The sequence below is a fragment of the Ictalurus punctatus genome, chromosome 7, assembly GCF_001660625.3.
Source record: "Ictalurus punctatus breed USDA103 chromosome 7, Coco_2.0, whole genome shotgun sequence".
Lineage (NCBI taxonomy): Eukaryota > Metazoa > Chordata > Actinopteri > Siluriformes > Ictaluridae > Ictalurus > Ictalurus punctatus.
In genome coordinates this window covers 20074946-20100170 of record NC_030422.2, presented here as the reverse complement: position 1 = coordinate 20100170, position 25225 = coordinate 20074946, and the positions used below count along the sequence as shown (strand labels likewise).

Sequence of the window (25225 nt, the reverse complement as noted above, 5' to 3'; positions counted from 1 at the left end):
CCTAAAAAGGAAACCTTCTCATTAAGTATGTATGTGTGGATGAGCTCAGATTTTGATGTAGGCTCAATGGCTTGAACCAATCACGTTTGATATGCAAATAATAATAATGCAAAAAACAAACAAACAAACAAACAAAAAAAACCCCACAATAATAATGCAGCCTAAAGGTCCATTAATAATCTGATTGATCCTCTCAGTCAGGACAACATTTTTTTTCTCTCTACACCTCAGTCAGAGAAGAATAAACCTTTTGAGGCCAATTTGAATTAAATCTGCCTGAACAAGGTCAGTAATCCTTTTAATAATCCATTAAATGGGCGTATAAACCTTCTTGTGTTTGATTACTTTTGCTGTTGGAATCTGCATTAGTAACATTAGAAGATGAGCGAAGGCATTATAATGATAGATAATGTGTGTGAAATATGAATTGCTGAGCAACTTTACTGTGCAATCCCTTCTTCTCGTTGTCCGTGTGAAGTTCTACACATAAATGATTTAAAAGTCATCAACAGTGCAAGCAGCGCTATTAAGAATCTGAACGCACTAGCTAGACTCGCGCGGCTCTCGTTGTTATGGTAACGTCGACACTAAACCGAACTCCACGCATGTGCAAAACTTTGGATCGGATTAAATGTAACGTGCGTAGAGTGTCCTGTTTAGGATACATGTTCATGTATTAATGAATGAATTCGTTACACTTGATGCATGCAAACATGTAGATGCCGCTGACATGTTCAGGACTGTTTTGACTGATTTTATTTTATTTTAGCCTTATGTGCACACCATTGTTCCCATGGTCTTTCTCAATTCTCTGAGAGAAGCTTATGAAACCACCTAGACATAGACAGCTGCTGCTCACCTCGACATCACCTGGTGATGTCATCAAACGCCGCGGACTCCAGAAGGCGTGGGAGAAGGGACCCACGCACGCTCTCACTCGCTCGGTTTAGGTCCCCAAGAGCCTAAGTAGCCTGTTCCCTCTGGAGTTTCCCGCCAGTTACATCAACCTTATCTCGCGGCTCCTATGAGATTTTGACAGCATGATTTTGTGCTGTCTGTCTGTGTGTGTGTTTAAATCAGGGTTTTAGAATGTCACCTGTCTTTAGATTGAGGTTGAAAAAGGCTTGAAGGTAGGATTAGCTCTCTGTCTGGGACTGAATTAAGGCAAAGCTTTCTTCCTAAAGTTGCCATCCTGTGAAAATGCTCTGCTGTCCTTTTTCTGCAGTGTCCTTTCTTTGCCTTTTAGCACATCTGCAATAGCGGCATTAGAGGTTAGTCACTGTTCATTGCAGTGTCTATGCAGAGGCTCCGCCAGGCTTGCTCCTGGCAACATTTACAAATTATTGCTCATAATAATGGCAGAGATCAGAACTCTGAGCGTGATCCAAAGGGACTGCGATATGTGTTTGGTCTATTTTTTTTGCTTGCAGTGCTTCAGCATGGCCAATTGGTGTCTCTGTGGCTCCATAGTGGAAACGAAGCAGCGGCGTTTTGCAGTATAAGCAAGGGTGAAGGCAAAACAGCATTCGCTGTAGAAACAGTACAATTAGGCTGGTGCAGGACCTGTTCCACAAATCCTCATCTTAACCATTATGAAATAAATGGTGAATTTGGTCTTGGAATGGTGACAAATCGGTGACACTGGATGCTGTCCAGTGGCACACATTACAGAACTCATGTAGTATCTCTCCGTGTATATGCGTGCATCTTTATTAAGCAGGTCTCAGTGCTCTGTGTTTATAATATTCTCCTGTCATGCATGTTCCATATTTAATCACAGCAAAATGCTTACACGCAGAATAGCAAACACTCATGTACATGTACATCCTCACTCTCTCTCACACACACACACGTACACATTGCGCACACAGTTTATATGCAGGGCTGAACGCAAACACAACTCGGTTGTTGACATGGTGTTTGTCAAAATCTTTTGTTATATATCAAGTGTATGAGAAACTCATTCTTATTAAATAAAGGCACATCCACAATCCTCACGCACTTGTATGTTCGGTGTTCTGTATCATTCGTCATCCTGCACAGAGCGCCTCTACAACTCATAATGGATGTTTCTCGTGTTTACGCATTCGCGCGGCGCTCCTGTCCCTGTGACCTCAAAAATAACAATTAAAATGTGTAATTAACGTTAACCCAGATAGCGCCTAATTATCGGCACTTAGCTTCCAAAAAGATGCGCTCGTTTCTTTTTTCACTCATCCTTTGCTCCTCTGTTCTTCCCCTCCGTCCAAATTTAGATGGAGAGAGACTCATTAGAATGCTGCGAAGTTCGTGGCCCTAGCGCCGTAGCAACGGGAGAAGAGCTAAATTGGAGAGCGAGAGAAATCCCACAGAAAGGAGATGGCCGCCCCTCGCCATAATTAGGGTTAGCTGTAGCCGCCACTGTTAACATCATGCCTTAATTTGTGGAGATGGCCCTCTCCATGACCCCCTTCCCCCCCCTTCCCTTGCTTTTTTTTCTTACTACATTGTGCAGTCATTTGTTTGCTACCTTTTCTGTCCCATAGTTATTTCCTCGCAATATGTTTGCCGTCGCCCGCCCTGCTTCCCATTCGTTATACATTTCTTCGCTCTCTGCACCTCTCCCCCTGTGCCTCTATTTCCCATTTGTGCTCACTAAGGAGGGAGTCCCTTACTCAATCATCTCTGCTATTTCTGGATAGAAAAGACCAGAAATAGTGCAAGGTCATCATTGTAATTAAGAGGCAGATGGAACGTACGAATCAGTCTCTCTCTAGCAAGATTAAAAATTCACATGCCCCATAGTTCATGTGTAGAGGAGACGGAGCTGCCTGCCTGCTGCTGCTGGAGGTTTCATAGTGGAGCTGGAATAAGGAAATTACAAACTGAGGCTCATGTTATAGGGCACAGGGCTGACTAGCGATCTCTTTCTCTCTCTCTCTCTCTCTCTCTCTCTCTCTCTCTCTCTCTCTCTCTCTCTCTTTTTTTTTTTTTTGCTCTTGAGTTAGTTTGAAGCATACAGATAGAGACCAAATACCATTTTCCCTAAGCAATCAAGCCATCTTTCCTCCCGAAGTCCCTGTGAATCTCCAGGCTGTAAATATGTGAGAGATTTGTTTGCTGGAGAGGGATCTTAGTATTAGTATTCGGACCAGCTAGATACCTGACTGTGTGTTTATGTATGTATTTTTCACATAGAGCTTGAGCACACATGGGAATTTGATCTAAAGGGTGTGTGTGTGTGTGTGTGTGTGTCAGGGTGTATCTCCTATTCCATCACTCTTTTAGCAGATGTACGAGAGTTGGATTTTACTCTGCTGTGAAGTAGATGCCAGCGGTGTGTGTGTGGGTGGAGTATGAATGTGATTTTAAAGTAGCGAGACTGAATTTTCTCTCTCTCTCGCTCTCTCTCTCTCTCTCTCTCTCTGCAGGAGATGTACTCTAAAGGACTGGTCTCTCTCATAGCTGTTAAGCAGGTGCGCTCTGTGGGAGACAATAAGTTTGAGGTGGTAACCTCAATGAGAACCTTTGTTTTTCGAGTTGAAAAAGAAGGTGAGGCTTTTTTATTTTATTTATCCCTCGCTCATCCTCATTCACAGGCTCACTTTTCATTCCCACCGTGTCTTCACTCCTGTATTTTTCACCCACATTCCCCCACAGGAGGCACGAGTAGTTAAACTTCAGGACTTTCTCACTCGCTGGTGGTTCTCTAGCAAAGTAACGAAATGAACCTGAATTTGTTTTATCAATAGCCTGGGTGCAGAGATGATTTTCTCAAATGTCTCATATTGCCACAGTGATCTATTTTTTAATCATCCCCTCACAGATTGATATTCCTTATAAAAACCGACTGTGAAAAGCCATTCTACACTGACAAGTTTAAAGGAATACTCCAGCTATTTATTTTTTAACTTAATTTGGGTCTGCTGCCTCTGTGGCATATGGGCCATTACCGCAAGCAATAATTTCAACATGAAGTACCTTCTTGTATTTGCTTCTTCCTGTTTATATATGGATAACACTTCTTGGTTGGTCAGCAACACTTCCAGTCTTTTTGAATTTGTTAATACGTTTGGCAACTGTGCCGGGTGTGAAAGTCCATCACGACGTTGCGACAGCTTCCCGATCCAGCCGTGAGAATGATTTCAGTACGTTCTTCTTTTGCCAAAACCCATTCTTAAAGTCTGTCTGAAAAAATATAAGTATAAAAAATTTTGGAAGACATTTTGTTAATTGTTTTAATTTCCTCTATTTATGTAGACTTTTGGGACACTCTGTATAATATAGTCAGTGCCTTCGGGATTTCACAATTTTGCAATCGCAGAAATTAACGCAAAATCAAGCAAACTCCACAATATTCAGAGGAGCTTGCCTTTTTAAAATAAATAAATAAATAAAAAAATTACCACAGATTTTTTGCAGATTTGGTCCAAGACACATAATGAGTTGTCATCACAATGCACATTCAGCCAAAGCCCACTCTGATTCATGTGCTTCGAACATGAGTACAGCTAAAAGATCTCATTTACCAACAAACGTCACTGTGAAAGACCGTGCAAAACAATTTCATGTAATTGCAATTTTGCCAATTCAAGTCATTTTCTGCAACAAAAGCACAAAAAACTCAGCAAACTGCATCACAAATTTAAAAAAATTGCAGCAGTGAAAACAAGCATTTTGGCCACAACAATCACAACTCCCTGAAATCCTGTGTAGCCTGTATAAGAGAGTCTAAGGGTAGAACTGAATCAGCCTACGTTTGGGATGGTAAAAAAAGTGTATGTACAGTCATGTGAAAAAATAAGTACACCCCATGGAAATTGTTGGCTTTTTTGACATATTGGACAAGCAAATATTTGATCCTCTTTGAAACAGTGCCTGTTAATAAAGTTGATACACTTGAATAAAACGACAAGAAAAGTTAGCTTTTTCAATCATTTATTCAACAGAAATATCAAAAGATGTGATATTTTTCTGTGGAAAAAGTACGTACCCCTTTGGCCTCAGAAGCTAGAATTGCCCCCTTTAGCAGAAATAACGTCTTGTAGGTGTTTTGCATAATTGTCCACTAATCTTGCTGGAATTTTTTTACCACTCTTCCATGCAATATTCTTTCAGGTGCAAGATGTTTGAGGGTTTTCTTGCATGTACTGTCCGTTTCAAATCCCCATACAACATTTCAATGGGATTCAAATCCGGGCTTTGACTAGGCCATTCCATAACCCTCCATTTCTTCTTTTTGACCCATTCCTTGGTGGATTTGCTATTGTGCTTAGGATCATTATCCTGTTGAAAGGCCCACTTTCAGTTCAACTGTAACAACAAAGACAAAAACAAGCAAGAGAAAATCTACTTCCGTAAATCCTTACCTAGATAATACCCCCCAAGCTCAAACAAAAGGGTCTCGGTGGCTTGGACAATTCAACACATACATGCAGGGAGTATTTAAGTAAGCAATATCTAAAAAAAAAACACTTACCATTACTGTTCTTATCCAAATTTCCAACGCTGGAGCAAAACAAGAAAGTCATTTAATTTACTTTGACATTCCCTGAGCTTTTATAGTGTCCACAAATTTTGGTAACACACATTCTTCTCTGATTGGAGGAGTTATACATATTTTGTGCTTGGAGATTTAACCATATCATATGACTTCCCTAATGTGTTTTTAATATACTGTGTATATATAATAAACCCTGTTCCTGGAGATCTACCTTCCTAAAGACTTTAGCGTCAACCTTAATCATGCCGATCTGACCATGTAATCATTTGCCTTAAGAAGTTCTTGATCAGCTAAAACAGGTGTGTTAGACTTTGGTTGGAAATGAAACCTGCAGGAAGGTAGATCTCAAGGAAGAGGGTCAGGACCCACTGCTGTAAGGCATTTCATAATATGATTTTAATTTCATATTATGCAGCTTTAGTTTACATAGAAAATACACAACGTGAGCTGAGCAAACTGAATATACAGCAATAAGTGTACGCCCATGGACAAATCTGATACTCATTACAGATGACCTAAGGAATTCCTGAAAATGTTCTACAGAAATGTGTTTATTGGAATCCAGTAACTCTACTTAGGCTTGCATTACGAGTATGTTTTGAGTAAACTAATTTCCTGTTCTCTGTACAGCAACATCTGTTGAAATGCTAGTCAGTAGCAATCACACATCTAGTTCAGATATGGTAGATGGGAATGCAATCTCATCCACACCACATCTCTTCCCTCCAGTTTGCTGTGCCATCACTTTCTCTCTTTCTCCCTCGCCACTCTTCCTGTCTATTTCCGCCAGACATTCTCAAACAGAGTGGTATGTGTGCTCTTCTCACTGCTCATCTCCTTCGATTAGCCGGGGCTGTGTCTGGTTTAATGAGAGCTTTTCTCTCCTCATGGCCGCTGTTTGCAGTCGGCCAGCCAACAGAGTGTAGATACGCTTCACGCTGAGCCGTAACACGGTGCTGGCACGTTGACGACTAAGACGATGAAGGATGATGATTGCATGATTTTAAAAATGTGCATTAAATGTCCTGCTCGAGTGCATTATTGTCAGTCAGGGTTGGAGGTGTTTGCTGGGAGCATTATTTATCTAATTCCATGATATCTTGCAGCGAAAGTCAGCGTCGGCTGTGAACGTGCCAATTTATAAAGCAAATAATAGCCCTGTCTCTATGTCAGGACTTGTCAGCATGCAGGATGTGTAGCTTCTGACTACAGATTAGAAAGCCAGTGCTATGGCTTTGAGCATGTAGTAAAGAATATTTATATATCTTGTTAAAAATGGATCTTTGGTCTCTCTGATATTGCAAACTATGGATCTGTTCGAATTCCCCCCGTAAGTCTAGATGAGGGGTTAGCAAAGCTTTTTCATTAGTGGCAGGGCTGTGTTCCGGACGGAGAGACAGCCTGGTCAGCTCATGCATCTTTAAACAGCGTTGTACCAGACTGAGAGAGTCATCAATCTTAAGACAAACACAAAAGATGGAGGGAAAAGAGCAAGGGAGTGGGTGTAAGGGTTGTAGGTGGACAGAGAAAAAGGAAAAGGCCACGACTGAGGAGAGAGAGAGAGATGGAGAGAGCGAGAGAAAGAGAGAGAGAGACGCGGCGAGCACATGGTGAATAATTTAGATGCATAGGAATATGTATGGGTGTTCGGGATCATCCACAGCTGTGCAGTGTTTTTTTTTTTTTTTTTTTTTTTTTTTTTTTTTTGTGTGTGTGTTTTTTTTTTTGCCAGGCTGCAGGTGTGGAGGTCTCCCCAGGTGAACATCAGCGATGCAGAAGCAAACTTTTTATTTTTTTTTATTTTTTTTATAGCGTCGTTGTGGTATTGTGACTGTAAAACATTTGTGTGGAGGGAGTGAGGAAATAAGCACTTTTTAAAAATGCAGCAGCTGAAAGTTCCCAGACAGAAACACCCACACGCTGATGAACACACAAACACACACCTGCCGTGAGGATCGTGTTTGTCCATGGGCGTACACCTTGCTGCATATTCTCATTGTTTGCTCAGCTCCTGTTGTGTGTTCTATTTCAAGCAAAGCTGCATAGTGTGAAATAAAACCTCATATTACGCAATGCCTTATAGTAGATTAAAAACACATTAGGGAAGGCATAATATGACACGGTTAAAAACCAACCTGCATTATTTTGGCCTGAATTATTGATGCTTGTTAAATAATGCAAAAGCCTTGATTTGCTGGAACACCCACAGAACACTCGCTGGGAACATCAGAGATTAGTCAGGATTCTCACGCGCAGTAGCTCTCATTTGCATATTGTGGCATTTGGTGTTATCAGTGTAGCTATAGCAATTATTACACAATATATTTTTTAGCCCAAATGTCACTGGCCAGTGTCTATCTGTGTGTGCTGATGTGTTGATGGTAGGGCTGAACAGTGTGCTTGAAAATAGTGCATTGTGATTATATTGCTGCTCATTTCAAGTTCGATACTAAAACAAACTTATACGTCATGGTTAAAGGCTCATCTGCATTCATTTCTCACATTTCGTTTTTGGATCTCGCACAGTATCGGGAACAAAAGGCACTGAATTTTACCATTGCTTGTGGCTGGAGTGATACCCTCAAAGGTATGTCTCTTGTACTTTTATTATGTATCCTTCACCTGGGAAAAACTCATTTAACGTACAACAGTGGACCATAAAAAAACCGATTATGTAGCTTAAAAAGATATTGAGTTTGAAAGATAAATTATATTCACTTTTACAGGTGAAAGGTACAAAATGTACAAAAGATGTCCCCTTGAGGGTCACACTGCAGTGATAAGAAGGGGAACAGTTTGTACCTTTTTTGCATGTGTGCCAGTTTTACTAAGCAGCTAGAGCTGGAACTTTTTAAGATTGGTCAGCCTACAGAAAATGATAAAAAGTTCTGGTTTGTTAGAGGGCTCGTTACGCATTGCAAGCTTTAGTAGTATCAGAATTCTAAAGGTTAATACATAAGGAATAAACCATGACATGGCATGCTGTTATAGTAAAATAGTCATCATTGTGGTGGTGTGATATGGACTGATGTGCATCACACCAATAACAGCATGTCGCTGTTATAGTATTTCATTCATTTTCTTCCTTGTAGAAAAAAACATGGAAGATCTGGTCAATGTGATAAAAACAACAATACGTTAAGTCGTGGCCTTGGCAAAAGTGTATTAAGTGGCTGAGAAAAGCTGTTTGAAAACTGACTTTAGGTCCAGAATGCTTGTTTCTGATTGGATGCACATCCTGTAAGTCATTTTATAGACATTTTACGAGGCACAGTAGATCCTGGGGATGGAGCTTCATGAACATGGGTGGGAATCGCTCGATTGAAGAACCCACCATTACATAGTGCTGAAACTGGAGACTCCGTCCATGAATGTTAAATAAATGTCCATGCAGAAAATGTCAGCGCAACAATGATTTATTAGTTTTTCTTTATTACTATGTGGAGCATCCTTCATGCAAGTGCCAGTCTTTACTACAGAAGTGATAACGTAGTAGACAGAGTGCATTTAATATAAACCTATGGTTTGAATTACAGCTGGCTCTACTGTCAGGGATACCGTTGTTGTAAATTAGTCAACGCCTTCTGACCAATCGAATTCGAGAATTCACAGATGTAATATACTGCAAAAATGATTTAGAAATGATGTGCCATCCTGGTTTACATGGTAACCTAATCGCAACCAATCAGTTGGAGCTCTGTTTGTAATTCCTGTTTTCTCATGCAGAAGAAACACGTCTAAACCATATCCGTTCACGTGGCAGTAAGCTGTGACATGCCAAAACCTCGCTGTGAAGTGGTGGAGAGGGCGGAGGCTCCTGGCTTTGTGGGAACATCAGCACTGAATATTAGCTTGTTGGCACCGAGTTAGACCACAGAGCCTCCTTGGGCTAGGCATTCTTGTGCTTTGTGTTTTAGCTGGTTGGCACTGATTAAAAATAGGTTTGCTTTGAATCCTCTCCAGGGTAGAAGCCTGGCACGCATTAAGCTTCTGATCACATTCAGCCCTGTTGTGTATTTATTTATTTATTTATTTATTTATTTATTTATTTATTTATTTATGTTTTTAGTCAATTTGATGTGTTATTTTGTTGAAAACTGCCATACTGTAGCGACAAGAAAACTTTAACATTATTTTTTGGTTTTGTTTAATTCTGATTCTGTTTTTGTTTAATTCATGAGAATACTTGTCCACAGCAAGTCACGTATTCTCATGAATTAAGTTTATGATATGTTAATATAATCTACTCTGTTCCCTCTTACTTTCTTTATGCCTCGCTCTCTCTCTCTCTCTCTCTCTCTCTCTCTCTCTCTCTCTCTCTCTCTCTCTCTCTCTCTCTGACACCAGGTGTTCATAGACCTGCATAGAATGGGGGCATCCAGCTGTTAATATTTCTCAGCTAGTGTGTGGGAGCCCCTGTGGTCCCATTTAAACCAATTTCAAGGGACATCTTGTGCTACCCGCTTCCAATCAACTTTCACACACACACACACAAGCCAATGAGACACAAGGGCTTTTTGCATGCAGGCTTCATTTGCAGATTTGGAAACTTTGCAAAAGTATGCCACGCAATATCAGGCCTCTTCCCTTCTATTTAATTCCCCACTGCCGCCCTGTCTCGCTATTCATACACTGGGAAATGTGTTTTAAAAAAGCATGTATTATATTTACACATGTATGCACTTGCGTACTGTTCACCTGGGAGCATGAGACCCAATATATCTCTGCTCTCTCGGTCTCTTTCTCTTTCTCTCAGATGCGTGTTTATATACACACACACACACACACACGCACATTCTTAACAGCTTTCCCTTCTGTGCGTCACACCCCCAGGAGAACGTCAGGAATGGCTGGCGGTGCTGCAGGCTGCTCTGAAGTCTCGCTCAACCGTTTCCCACACGCCCTGTAAGCTCAGCTCCAGCAAGAGCGGCTACGTGGAGCTGCGCGGCCACAAAGGCAGAGTCTACCTCAGCCTCATGGGAACCAAAATCCGACTCTGCAAAACAGACCAGGTAGCTTTTTAGTTCAGTCGTGCATTTGCTGTCACATTCCTGTATTCAAGACAAAGCCTATTTTTATTCCCCTGTTTTTTTTGTGTGTAAATGTACTTGTGCGTCCACTGTGTATACGGCAAACCAGCCTAAAGGACTAATATTGTATGGTGTATCTTATATAAAAGCGCACGCACACAGACACACACACACACACACACACACACCCACCCACACACACACGTCTTTCTATTCTTGTAAAGACCTTACAAAAGGAAACTTTAAAAAATTGTTTTTAACCTCATAGGGAATGTCCTCACAAGGTTGAACCTCTCTGATATTCCTATCCTTGTGGGGACATTTGGTGCCCACTAAGATATAAAAACGTGCCCACACATTAACACCCTGTATCTGCAGTCACAAACAAATGTTTTTTTTATTTTTCCTCGGGAGGATGATTCTATATAACCAACACACTCTCGCTCTTATTCTCACTTTCACACGTGCGCCGTACATGATCTTTTCCTTTCATTACTTTCCGCATTAGCGTGAAGAGAGGTCTTTTGTCTTAATTATGCAAGGAAATTTCTCTTCGTCAGCTAATTGATGGGGAGAAGGCGAGGGCGAGCAGTAAGAAGTAGAATAAATGGAAATTGATTGCATTGTTTTTGTTTAAAATCTTCTCCACGGCGAGCACAATGTCGAGCGGTGGGAGAAAAAAAGAGGGAGAGCGGGACACGAGAGCAGGGAGTTAGATGGAGGGAGACAATGATGGAGGGAATGTTGAGGAAGGTGAAGACAGCGAGGGGGAATTGAAGGATGGCGAGAAGGTGAAAGAGCACAAGAATTGGAGAATGAGGGAGGGAGCCAGAGAAAGAGTGAAGTGGGCGACTCTGTTCATGTTCAGCGGAGTGGAGTATTTAATTTAACAAGATGAACGAGCTCACTGCTAGGTCTCTCTATTCCCTCCTTTTCTCCTTGGAGGGGAGGTTGCAGTCAGGTCTGCTGCCCTGATCAGATGTCACCCTGCGCCTCCCAACGGGAACCAGAGTCACGGCAAACAAACAAAAGCAGCCTTCGCGTGGTCCCCGTTTAGTGCCGCATCGATCCTCTGCTCAGCTACCTGCTTGAAACCATGAGAGGAGACAGAACTCGGACAAACCTCAGTGTATGCAGGGTTAGATTTTAGCACAGCAGACCATTAATCCTAAAGTTTTTTCGAGGTCTATAGAGACTTTTTAAATCATCACGATTATTTGCTCAGTGGACCTACATTTATTCATTTAGCTGATGCTTTTATCCAAAGCGACCTGTGGAAAGACATGTAGAAAAGCAGGATGTTATGTATCCTTTTTTTCCATTAGGTTAAAAACAGCAGGTGATAAAGCAGTGGCATATGGTAGGACTGTCAGCAAACATTCCATTCTTCAAAAATGATTCCACTTCACACATTCGAAAGCAAAAACCTTTCAATATTTAAGACACTCGTTATTGTCTTGTTTTTAGGCTCCAAAGGCGTCCTATTATTGGACATATAGTGTACTGTTTAGGTTCTGTAATGCCGTTATGCTATACCCTATGTAGTAAGCATATTCAGAGAATAGGAAGCGATTTGGAATTCAGCCATGTTGATGATGGTCAGGTTGGTTGTTTTGCATGCATCTCAGTAGTGTCAGAAATGTAGGTAAACGTCTTTCATACAGTTATCTGTCATAAGTAAAATCTAAAAGTCACCTAAATGGCTGTATATTCTTTCTTATGTTTATCAGTCCGTCCTGGATTTTGCAATTTTTGCGATCACAGAAATGAGCGCAAAATCAAGCAAACTCCGCAATATTCACAGGAGCTTGCAATTTTTCAAAACAAGTGCAGATTTTCTGCAGATTTGAGCCGAGACACCTCATGTGACGTCAGCTGTGATGCTGATGAATATTGAGTTGCATAGCTCTACACTTTATGGATCTGTTCTCAATGAAGCGATGTGTGCCTAAAATGTGCCGCTCCCTAATTTGACATGACCAATTTTCACTCATAATGGGGCAGTGGTGGCTTGGCAGTTAAGGCTCTGGGTTACTGATCAGAAGGTCAGGGGTTCAAGCCCCAGCACTGCCACTGTTGGGCCCTTGAGCAAAGCCCTCTCTGCAACAGGACACTGTATCATGGCTGACCCCAGCTTCCTGACAGGCAGGGGTATGCGAAGAAAAGAATTTCACTGTGCTGTAATGTATATGCGATCAATAAAGACTAATTATCATGATCATTATCTCCCCTACTATATGACATATACCACTTGGGGAAGGTGAAGGTTAACACATGCTTCCTCTAAGACACATGAAGCAAGCAAACAGCTCATGTTGTGTCACAGGACAGTTGAACACACTTGGGGACAGTGCTATCAGCTCTCTTCCACACACGTGAGATCAAAGATGCCCATGATTGGCTAGTGTCATAGTGACTGACAGGGAAATGTATGCCATCATTTCCATCCAGAAAGCGTGACGAATATTCTTCTTTTCGATGCCCAGCCATGGATGGCGGTGGCACTGATATCCGGATGATAGGACAGACAAGTTTATATTCTTCTAGTATTGCATAGACTGAAGCACATAAAATTATAGCATAATATGGTGGTTGGATCTGTAATGGATGGATAAATTGTAGCTAATTGGTAACATTTCATATCTTTAAGTGATTTGAAATAGTGTGCAACAACACACTATTTAGCCCCTCCCATGGTTTCGTGTTGAACTGTGCTAAAACTAGTCTTTCATAGCTTAAGAATTAAGATGATTACGGAAAAAAAATGACAATTGTTGTGAATGTGATTCTGTTAAAGGATTTCAACACCGGGTTGGCTATCACCATGGTGGATCTGATGACTGCCTGTGTCAAACATGTGGACCGCAGAGGCTTCGAGATCAACACACCTTTCAAATCTTTCTGGTGAGGGTATCTTTGTTTTCGCATGTGTATCTTAACACACGTACCAAACATTTATAGTTAAAAACCACCAACGTTTTTTGAGGTAAAATAGGTAGGTGAATCCTTAAACAAATTACTAAAAGGAGTCTTTATAAATGACCTTTAAACCTTTTTATAAGCTTCTTAGCAAGCTTTTTGAGTCCTTTTAGGCATGTATCCACATAAAAGCTTAATAATCACATTTGTCTCTCATGGGAATGGCTTGGAGATTTTATGTACTTGTATAGGTTTACCCAAATGGACGAGGAGTTTACCCATATATTCTTGGGATATATTTCAACGCACTGATTTTGATGCAATATTTAAAGAAGACCCTTCATTTTCCTGCTATTTTGGGACTAGAGGACTTGTAGGCAGTAGTGTTAGCTAGATAAAATGGTGTAAAATGTGAGTCAAACGTACCATAACACTTTAAAGTCGTGACGCATTTTGGTGCATCAATGGGTGTCGAGGAATTGTGTGGGGTGAGAACCGGAGCATTTCTTATTTCAGTCTATCAAAGTAGCTATTGTGTCAGAATCCTACCCTCTAGTTTTAAATAATGTAGCAGCGCAACTTAAGGCAAGTGTGATTAAAATTAACTCGTGCCAAATGAAAGGCTTTGAAAGCATCTTTGTCTGCGCTTTAGAGTAACCAGAGTATGTGATAGCTGAACTCGATGGTGTGAGATTTATTAGTGCCAGATGAAACACTTCTGATCCTTTTTCGACTTTGTTTTGGTAACACTTCTTCTAGTCACTCCCCCGCTGCGTATCTCTCTATTTTTTTTTTTCCTGCCTCAAACAGTTCCTCGCTCATTACTGTTCTTTTTTTTGATACAGCAATTGGAGCCACTTTCATTCGTTATTGATCTGTTTTCTCTTTCCTTCCTTTACCCTTTCCATTCCTTTTTAAATCAGCAGCTTTGCTGAAGTAGTCCCAGAGTAGTGTTGATGCACTTTGACCCCTCATGAGCAGCCGCCTTCTGCATAGTGTCTGTTGGTAGTCGCCTAATCCATAATCTTTGGACATATGTTTTATTTATTTATTTATTTTAATGGCTTTATGGTCATTTGGCTGCAACCCACGCCTTTCTTTTATGGTTGTATCTGACTGAGCTGTATCAGTTCATATTTTTTTGGACATTTATTGATCTGCTTGTATGTGCTTGCTAACTATCAAGAGACGTGTGCGAAGTTCAGTGTCAGCACTGTCAACGTAATTGGAGTTTATTGCTAAAATGAAGCATCAGAAATAGAGTCTTGTCTTGGATTGCTTGGCTTCATTAAATCTAATACCATGGAGGTTCTGGGAATTGATTCTGAATCCTGACTGTTGAGTAGATGGTATATTTGTAGTGCTTATTTGATCACCGCAAACCACGACGAAAGCACTTTTGAAAGCGCACATCTGTTCGCTGTGGAGACCATGTTACATACATACCCGGTTATAGACACTTGGAGTAGTATAGAGGAGACAATTTACTCACTTTCAGCCCTTGCACTGTCTGTCTCTCTCTTTCTCTGTCTCTCTGTTTTTCCTTCAGCTGGCTTTAATGTGCATTTTCTCTCTGTCTTTTTCTCTCATCTTCTCTTTCTGGCCTTTTTTGTAGCTTGTTTTTGCTGCTTATTCTCTCTAACAGCTTCCATTAAAAACCTTTACCTGTATGTTCGACTGATTTATAAGCTACAAATTAATAATGAGGAGTTTTTAAAAACAATCAATTGTTTCAGTTTCACAGCCGAGTCTGAGCGAGAGAGGGAAGAGTGGGTCGAGGACGTGCAGGAATCGATCGTTGAAACTCTGTCCAATTACGAAGTGGCCGAGAAGATTTGGTTCAACCAGTCGAACAGGAGCTGTGCCGACTGCCGAGCTTCCCATCCCGAGTGGGCCTCCATTAACCTCGGAGTGGTCATCTGTAAAATGTGTGCAGGTACACACATGTCGAACAGCACTTAACATACATACATAAACATGCACGCACACTCTCATGCACTTATTGTACACATGAACATCCAGTAAAGTACTGACCTCTTGACCTGTATCTGTATGATTTTATGCATTATGTACATCATGAAGATACATGTCAAGACCTTGTTCCTATTAAAAAACATTAGAAGGGGGGAAATATATGATCTCAGTCGCTTTGACTGTTGGTGTCAGACAGGCTGGTTTGAGTTGTTCAGATACTGCTGATCTCCTGGCATTTTTCACACACAACAGTCTCTAGAGTTGACACAGAATGGTGCATAAAACAAACAAACAAAAAAAACATCCAGTGTGGGTGTGGAAATGTCTTGTTGATGAAAGAGGTCAGATTGGTTGAAGATGGGAAAGTACAGGTGACATTTTTCTAATCTTCAGACATCCAGTTTTGGTGAGCTGGTGGCCACTGTAGCTTCAGTATCTTGTTAGTAGCTGGATCACATCACAGACCTGGGAAAATACACCATTCATGCTTGGGTCTGGATCTCCGCCTCAACTGTCAACCAGCACACAAATTCAACAAGAAAAAAAAAAACCCAAAACAAATAAAATGCAGAAAAATTTAAAATGAAAAAGGCTCCCCTGAGAAGTGGCAGCTGAAACGCGTATCAGAACAGTTTGATTTGTTGTGCCGGTATGTGTTCTGAAATGCTTTTCTGCATACCACAGTTGTAAAGAGTGGTTATTTGTGTTAGTGTAGCCTTCCTGTCAGCTTGAACCAGTATGGCCATGTACACAAGGAATTAGAATGAGTAGTTAATCTTAGGGGACTGAGTTAATGTGGTCCAGGTGGTAGAGTGGGTTGTCCACTAATCGTAGGGTTGGCGGTTCGATTCCCGTCCCACATGACTCCACATGCCAAAGTGTCCTTGGGCAAGACACTGAACCCCAAGTTGCTCCCGATGGCAAGTTAGCGCCTTGCATGGCAGCTCTGTTACCACTGGTGTGTTAGTGTGTGTGAATGGATGAATGAGACACAGTGTGAAGTGCTTTAGAACTGCTAAGGTTAAAAAAGCACTATATATGTGCAGACCATTTACCAACTTTTTAGCACCAAGTGTGTTCTTGGGTAATTTTTTCCTCCTGTTAGCGATGCTGTATATGGTGTTGGACGAGTGGTGGTGTACTCTTAAGGAGATCCTGAAACTTGAGCAGGAGTTTACTTAAGGTTATATTCTGTGCATTATGTAAGTATGTGCTCCCCTCAAATTGGACAAAAAGCATACAGTGTCACAAAGTTGTGTCGTTCTGACTGAATATTTCAGCATATTGGATGAGAAAGGATGTGTTTCCTATACGCTTCTCGTAATATAGATGCCGACAGCCTCAAATTAAAGTTGAAATTCTGCACTTTAACCTCAATTTATTCAGTGTTTCATTTCAACGTGCTGCAGTCGTGAGCCAAAACAAAAACATCAGTCATTGTCCAATTAGTTGCAGACTACATTGCATAATTCTAAGCCATGGTGGAGTTACCATGGTTACAGAGATTTATTTGATCAAATATGATTCACTCAATTTCTTTTTCTGATAGAGTTGGCTCCCTTTACACAGTCTGGAGCATATAGTGTTAGCTGTCTAGAGTATGGTAATCATAATAAATCTGAATACATTTCTTAACTGTCCATATTAAAAGCAGGAAAGTTCCACTTGTCCTTTGCCAAAGGTTATCAAGCGAAGCTGGTAAATGCGATGACAACAAGACCTGTGTGAGAAAAACACTTGGCACTTAAACATTTAACAGCTACAGAATCCTGGGCTGAATCTCTGCAGTAGGGATCGTTTAATTAGTTCTGACTTTGTGAGTGACAATAAGATGGAGAAGGAGAGAGGTAAAGAAAATGAGGAAATCTTATGTGTGGCTAATGATTAGACAAGCACAATGTGTTTTTAACAGGGAGAAGTAAAAATTAGGCTTTGAGAAAACAAGAAGACTGAAGTGCTTTGTTTATTTAACTTGTAATGAGTGGAGGTTGGGGTAGATGATTGCTGCAGCTCAGCTACTTTTGCTTAGGAGGAAATGGCATCGTGCTTTGAGAGATGAAGCCACTAAAGGATAGTAATTTAGAATCACGTTTACAAATCTTATGATGCACCCCTAATACTCTTGCCATTTATCTTTTTGTTTTTTTTTCATTCTCCCTCCCCATCTCAGCCTTTTTGACAGTTATTGAGGTGCTCTCGCCTCCCCTGGTGCAACTGCAATAAGCTCTCTACATCAAACGTTGAGATAATGGACATTCCCCCAGTACAAATGCCTGTTTCCATAGGAACACTTTCTTCACTGTTGTATTTTTTTTTTCTTTTGCACAATTTTAAGACCGTTAATAATGAGTTTTTCTTAGATTCTATTGTAGGGAGCTAACCTGTGATGAACTTGTTTGTTTAAATGAAAAACTTCTGTTTCATAATTAAATGCTAATTATGTTTTTATAAACATTATTGATGATACAATCTCAGAAGTGTATTGTTGTCTTCAATACTTGCATGTTGTTTTTGCTATATTTATTATGTGCATTAAACATAAAAAGCACCCTCATTTGAAATTGAAAAGCAAAATTTAAAATGCACCCACTTCACGGTCATATTAGGTTTTTCGACATCTTTGATGGCGTCTGAGGTCTCCATATTATCACTAATTACACAAGAGGGTTGCTTAATCCATATTCATATAATGTGTTTCTCTCGATGTTTAATTCATCTGTTTTGCTCATAAACAACGACAATGACGCCTCAAGTTCAGCTAAGCAAACACAGGCCAACAAACACAATTAATTACTCATGATTCATTTGCAATTAATGCCTTTTTATGCCTTTCATTTGCAATTAGAGCTGTGACTAGTGAGAAATAAGGTCTTGAAATGGATGGGATTAGTGTGATAATGTGTTCCAGCTGAAGCTGAGTGCACAGGATAGGGTGCTGTGCATTTCTGAGCTTTTGCAGTTTCATAGTTTTGGTTTGAAAGAAAAAAAACTTTCTATATAGCAAAAAATAAATAAGCAACATTTAAAAAAATCACCTTTCCACCGTCTTTCTGCTGCTCCTGTTCGGGGTCGCCACAGTGGCTCACCCGTCAACATATTTAATTCCGGCCCTTCCTGATGCAACCTCCTCCCCATTTGCTGGGCTTGGGATCGGCACTGAGTGTGCGCTGGCTTGTGCAATCCTCCCTGATTGGGAATTGAACCCGGCTATGGTGGTGAGAGTGCCGCATGCTAGCCACTAGTTTACCAGGGACAGTCCACTCATTTGGTTATGAGATGCATATGAAATTACCATAACAACCCAGATTGAAATATTTTTATTTATTTATTTATTTATTTATTTTATTACATCTAACTTCGCCTTAAAAATATTTCATCCCAGAAAAGCAATCACACAGGGAGAGAAACATGAAATGCACTACAAAGACAGTGCCGCTTTAAATTTGTGACATGAGGCCAACGTGCCACACTGGAAAGCAAAACCTTCATTGCTTTTTTTTTTTTAAAGAAGTAATCACCATCTTCATTCCAGAGCTGAATGTACTTCCATGTTTCATTGCATTTCGCTTTCATCAGTGTGTCACAGCCATGCCACACTGAAATGCAACCACTGCGAATGCAATGATCATAGTTAAGGCATATTCGGGGCGTGTGGGGTTATGATCAGAGAAGGTACAAAGGGCCCCAGAATGTTGTTTTCCAGGAGGTTTTACCAACTGTAAAAGAATGCCTTTTTCGATATTGTTTCTTCATTCCTACTGCACTGATGTTGAACCTGTAATCATCTGGATTTTCAGAAATACTCCTAAAAATTATCAAATTGTTTGCACCTCCAGGGTTGGGGGTTTGATTCCTGCCTCCACCTTGTGTGAACGGAGTGGACATGTTCTCTCCGTGCTTTGGGGGTTTCCTCCAGGAACTCTGGTTTTCTTCCCCCAGTCCAAAGACGTGCGTTGTAGACTGTTATAGGCATTTCTGAATTGTGTGTAGCGTGTGAAAGGGTGTGTGAGCATGTGTAAAATTGTGCCCTGCGATGGGTTGGCACCCCGTCCAGGGTGTCCCTCACCTTGTGCCCCGAGTCCCCTGGGATAGACTTCAGGCAACCCTGTGTAGGATAAGTGATATAGGAAATGGATGGATGGATGGATGGAGGAGTTCCATATAAAGATTATTTCAGTCAGAAATGTTAACAGCTAAAAGTATAGTGGTAGTAGGGCAGTTAGCCTTTTCTTCAATACTAACTGCCACTGACTAACTATTAAGCTCAACATTTTGAGACATTTAATTAGGCCTGCACTTCTGATCAGTATCAGTCTGACACGAGTGCTGTAACTGCTATAGCTTTTTCCGAGAGTCTGGTCATAGGTTAGTGCCTTTGAGATCTGTGGTAACTTTGTAACTTCAGCATTTCTGTGTGTGTATTGCTCACAGGTCAACATCGGTTCCTGGGTTCCGGTATCTCACAAGTGAGGAGTCTGAAGTTGGACAGCAGCATTTGGACCAATGAACTGGTGGAGGTAAGTAAAAGTAAGGTGTAGGCAATATCGCCAAAATATCATATCTCAATTCCAAGATATTTGATATCATGATACACGTTATCTTTTGTTAGCAACATGCCAGCAAAACTGTAGCACCACAAAGAAATCCTAAAACAAATGACCAGGCTCAGTGTTCTAGAAGCCGTGCTGGTTGCTTTGGTGTTCTTAAAAAAGCATGTTGTGTAGTGATTTATCACAATATCAGCCTCATAATGTATTACAGGTATTCTGAGTAGCAATCCATCTGGCGTTTATCTCGATGAATTACTTATGCGTTTGATTCATTTGTTTATGTTCAAGCTGTTTTTGGAAGTTGGAAATGAGAACGTCAACAAATTCTGGGCTGCCAATCTTCCACCGGAGGAGGGGATTCATCAGGGGGCGTCGCCAGAACAGCGTGCAATCTTTCACCGCAGGAAGTACAGAGAGAGGAGGTACAGGAAAGTTTTGGAAGGACTGAACAGCCAGGAGGAGCTCAACCAGGTGTGTGTGTGTGTGTTGGGGGGGTCCATTTGTGCTCTGTATGCTCCATGTGTGTTTTTTGTGGCCTTTGACATCATGCTGTTATTTCTGTACCTTGTTAAAAGGCCCATTAGTGCTGTCATTTATTGTGTTTGTCTGAGCACTGCTTTTTCAGCTTACCTGGTAGCCCAGGTGTTAAACTGGGGTTGCCATGGTAACTGGTTTCCACAGATTTGTGGAATACAATACCCAAAATCCAGCTCTAAACAATCGAGCTGAGCAAACACAGTTCTACAGTCTGTTTAGACCATGCTACAGTTTGCCATCGCACCTCAAAATATTGAAAAATCAATGAGAAATGAGTTATCTTGTGAATAAAACTGCACTAGGATAGTTTTGTTGTTTCTCTTTTGCTTTTCAGGGGTGTGCAGTGTTTGTGCATTTTGGCAGGGTGTGTAGTAGTTGTTGTTGTTGTTGTTGTTGTTGTGTTTGTTCAGGATAACTACTGTGTAAGCCTCAACGAAACTATTTTCTTCGTTGCTAGCGATGGCTCAGATCAGTGCTTCTGATTCTCAGACTGATCAGCAGGGAAAAGTGGATTAGATGTTTGTGCGTGTGTGCATGTGCAATCATTGTATAAGATGAAAGTGGTACAGAAGTGTCGAGAGAGAGAGAGAGAGAGAGAGAGAGTATGAAACAGATAAGATAATCTATGTGCATGCAGTGGTTGGGATGAGATTGTGTATGTACCGTGTTCAAAAATGTGTGTGAGTGGGTAAACTTATTGAATTTGTTAAGATGAGATTCAGTTATTAGGGTTTTCAAAATGGGTGGTTTTTTTTTTTGTTTTTTTTAAATGTAGAAACGTATATATTGAATTAAGCACTGGTATTGTACATTACATACTATGCTAGAGGTTGTGTATTACTGCTCTACCATCTGTTTTTAGTGAACTTTTATGCTGCTCTGAGCATCTAGTGTGTATGAAATTTCTGTAAATGGTCCTTGATTGTCTGTTTGAGTTGTTTATCTTGTTATTGTGTGTGTTTCTGTAGAAATTGGCTTGCTTTCAAACCCTAATCCATGCAGTTATATAAATTGCCTGTGTGAATGCGTGTTTGTGTGTGTGTTTGGGAGGGTGTTGCTGGCTGTCTGGAAGTCCTTGTTCTCTGTCGGATTAGGCCTCTTCGGGGTGGATCGATAGAGTACGCGAGCTGCAGCTTTTCACATGAAAGGAAGCGTTAGGTAGCATTACACTGGCTCTCTCTCTGCCAGTGTCTGAAGCCATCTGCACTATTCTGTTTATCGACCGTCTCTTTTCCCATCACATTTTAATTGGCCTGCCTGCATTCCTCCTGCAGAAGCCTTGTTTCCTTTCAAATGCTGTCCTCAACTATTATTTAGGTGTCTATGGCAAGAAATTGAGGCTCTTGCAGGTTTTACATAGGATTTCAGATTCCTTACTAGAATATCAAGTGTCAGGATGAATGGATACATTTTTAGCTGTTGCATGCATGTTACAAAGCAGAGCAATTAACCGTAGCTGGGCTGAGAAATTTTTAATCATCCTGAACCTCATGAAATGCTTTTTTTTATTTTATTTTTTTATAAGTGAATTATTTCATTTCGAGGGCACAGATTGGTCAAAGTGTGAAACCTACTCTATAACTGTAGCTCTTCTGAGTCAGAGTTGGCTGCATGACAGGCAAGTGCGTTATCTGCTATGCAAATGTAGACCATGCAGCATTGCTTTACCAAATGAAGAGGGTGGGTGGGCGGGCATGTGTAGGGTTAAAGGTTCTGCCAATTACACATTCATTCATATTATGGAATGTGATTTTTTTAATGAGAGTAACAATGTAGGAGCCTCTGGACCTCTTTCTACCATCTAAATTGCATTTATTTGTGAAACTACTCCATTAAGCATTTTGCTATTCAATTTAGAAAAAAATTTGGTCTCCAAAACAAATTTTGGATTACTTTAATTACCTAAAACAGCTCCTGGATCTGTGAATTTCTTAGGGAGAAATAAATTGATTTAGCCATGGGGGACCCAACTCTTGTTTTGTGTGTGTGTGTGTGTGTGTGTGTGTGTGTGTGTGTGTGTGTGTGTGTGTAGATAGATTGATAGTTGATGTTCACAGAGTGTTTATATGGGTTACTGTAGCCTTTCTGTCAGCTCAAACCAGCCTGGACGCTCTCCCTTGACCGCTCTCATCCACAAGGCATTTCTCTCCAACTGCTGCTGACTGGATGTTTTTCTTTATTGCACCAATAGTGTAAACTCTAGAGACTGTTGTGTGTGAAAATTCCACGAGATCAGCAGTTATAGCAATACTCGAACCAGCCTATTTTACTCCAATAATCACTGAGATCAAATTTTTTCCCGATGGTTGATATTGATGTTGATGTTTATTCTAATATTTTGAGAAGCTGGATTTTTGATTTCCCTGAGCTGTAAGCCATAATCATCAAGATTAAAACAAAAAAAAGGCTTGAAATATCTCACTTTATTTGTAATGAAGCTAGAATATATGAAGGTTCCACTTTTTGAATTAAATTATTAGGGGGGGAAATATTTTCCACAATATTCAAATTTTTTTGAGATGCACCTGTATACCAGCACATTTTGTATAAGTATACATGCACAAGCCGTTGACCCTCACCTTTGACTACGTCAGTTGCAATTTGTTGGCACAACGGATGAAACACATTTCTGTGAAATGTCCTTTACTCTATTATTTGTCACTGAATATACAGCATAGACAACACAATGACTCTGTGATGTTCAAAATTGGATGGTTATAGCACATAACAGTAATTCCATGAGAGCAGTTTCAAGAGTAGATGGTTCACCCACACTTCATTACTGCTATATGAATAACTAGAAATACCAACAGAGATGCTATTAATTTAACATTCATTACTGTTCAAGTGTCTCAGAACCGGATATAAGGAATCCTTAATGCAGAATTTAGTGATCCTTTAGGGCTTGTGAATTTAGTGGCTGTGCTAACAAATTTCCAATATACCAAATATTAAAAAGCACTGCAGATTTGTTTTTCACCCCTTGTTTCTTAAAAGAAATACAGTGGTAGTTTTCATCCTTTAACCAGTCTGCAACCTTAAATGATTTCCCCCTGAAGTTTTTGACCCATCTGTACGAGATGTGTTGAGGTTCCTTAAAAAGAGAAGCACTCTTGAGATCATCATGAAGGATTGCGACATTTTTAAGTAGTTAATTAAGTAATTTCAGCTACTAATTTATTAGATGGATAATAATTGAGCACCAAATTAATTATCTTTATATTTGCAGTGGACTATTAATCGACCAGTGCATTAATTCTCTCAAGGAGTAGAGAGATCATATTACCACTAAATTGTTCAAAGAACCTTATTTTAGATGAATCCAGTAAAGATGTTCCCAAGTGATAGTTTCATTTCATGGCCCGTGATTATATACGCTCAACTGGCAGTTTATTGGGTCTACCTTGTAGCTACGCTCATCGGCTGTATTATGAGCTAAACCATACAGTATGTGCTCTTTATATGTGTACATATGTCTGAAAGTATGTGGACACCTGACCATCACATCCATATGTGGGCCTTCATTAAACTGCTGCCACAAAGTGAGAAGCACACAATTGTATAGAATGGCTTTGTATGCTGTAGCATTACAATTTCCCTTCACTGGAACTAAGAGGCTCAAACCTGTTCCAGCATGACAATGCCCCTGTGCCTAAAGTTGATGATTTTGATGGAACACGCCATAACACATCACTCGAAAATCTCCCATAAGTGTTCAATTGGGTTGAGATCTGGTGACTATGAATGTCATAGCATATGATGTACATTGTTTTCATCCTCATCAGACAACTCAGTGAGCTGTCATGCCCTATGGATGGGGCGGAGTCATCTTGGTAAAGACCATACCAATCAGGATAGAAATGTATCTTCCTAGAATTAAACTGATCAGTGAGAATTACTTTGTATTAATTTGCAGTGACTCTTCCATCTAAGTGGAACCAAACCATGCAAACAAAATGTCCCCTACAAATCATGACAGAGCTAACAGTTTTTCCTGGAAATGTTCACTTGTCTGTATATTATGTGTATACAGTATATATGAGTTGGTGTTTGTGTGTGCTTCTAGGCTTTGTGTTCTGCAGTCCTACAGCCTGATGTGTTGTGGACCATGGCATTGGTGTTCAGTGGGGCAGATGTGATGTGTGCTACAGGAGATCCTGACTACTCCACTCCTTACCTATTGGCTCAGAAAGGAGGCCAGAGGCTGCAGATGGAGTTTCTCTATCACAACCAACTCTCAGGTGTGTGTGTGTGTGTGTGTGTGTGTGTGTGTGTGTGTGTGTGTGTGTGTGTGTGTGGAGAGGGGGTGTGTTTCACTTAAATGCTTGTCCTCCCCTTGCAGAGAAATGATCTGTCAATAGAATTGTGTTCTCCATTCAATCCTTGTGTAGCAGTAGTGCAAGGATAGGGTGATAAATTCTATGCCATGAGTCAAAAGCCTTTGAGTAATGCATGGCACATTTAACTTCAATTTGAATATCCTCTACATCCACTATTTCTCAAACCTTGTCATTAGGTCAGCATATTTATGTACTATCAGGGCTTAATATATTATTTTTAGGACTTGATGTCTTAAACATCAGCCACACAAATGTCTAATTGTTTTTTAGTTTTTCTTGTTTTGACAAGATTTTTTAATCCTTAATCCAGAATGTGTTCTAGCAGGTGCACATTAGTCATTCACAATGATCGTTCAGAGATCTTCATGTTGCACCCTTGAAGGAGATTCATTC

General features: G+C 40.5%; 1 protein-coding gene across 2 annotated transcripts in view; it reads left to right on the top strand.

Annotated features, from left to right (window-relative positions):
* The window catches only part of arap2 (ArfGAP with RhoGAP domain, ankyrin repeat and PH domain 2), an 88249-nt gene that overhangs the window by 15882 nt on the left and 47142 nt on the right, over nt 1–25225 (top strand). For both annotated transcript variants that reach the window (XM_017472612.3, XM_017472613.3), the window contains exons 8-14: nt 3411–3531; nt 10316–10494; nt 13310–13416; nt 15168–15367; nt 19837–19922; nt 20244–20426; nt 24559–24733. In XM_017472612.3, the coding sequence (XP_017328101.1) occupies nt 3411–3531; nt 10316–10494; nt 13310–13416; nt 15168–15367; nt 19837–19922; nt 20244–20426; nt 24559–24733 (1051 nt within the window). The remainder of the gene's footprint in view (nt 1–3410; nt 3532–10315; nt 10495–13309; nt 13417–15167; nt 15368–19836; nt 19923–20243; nt 20427–24558; nt 24734–25225) is intronic.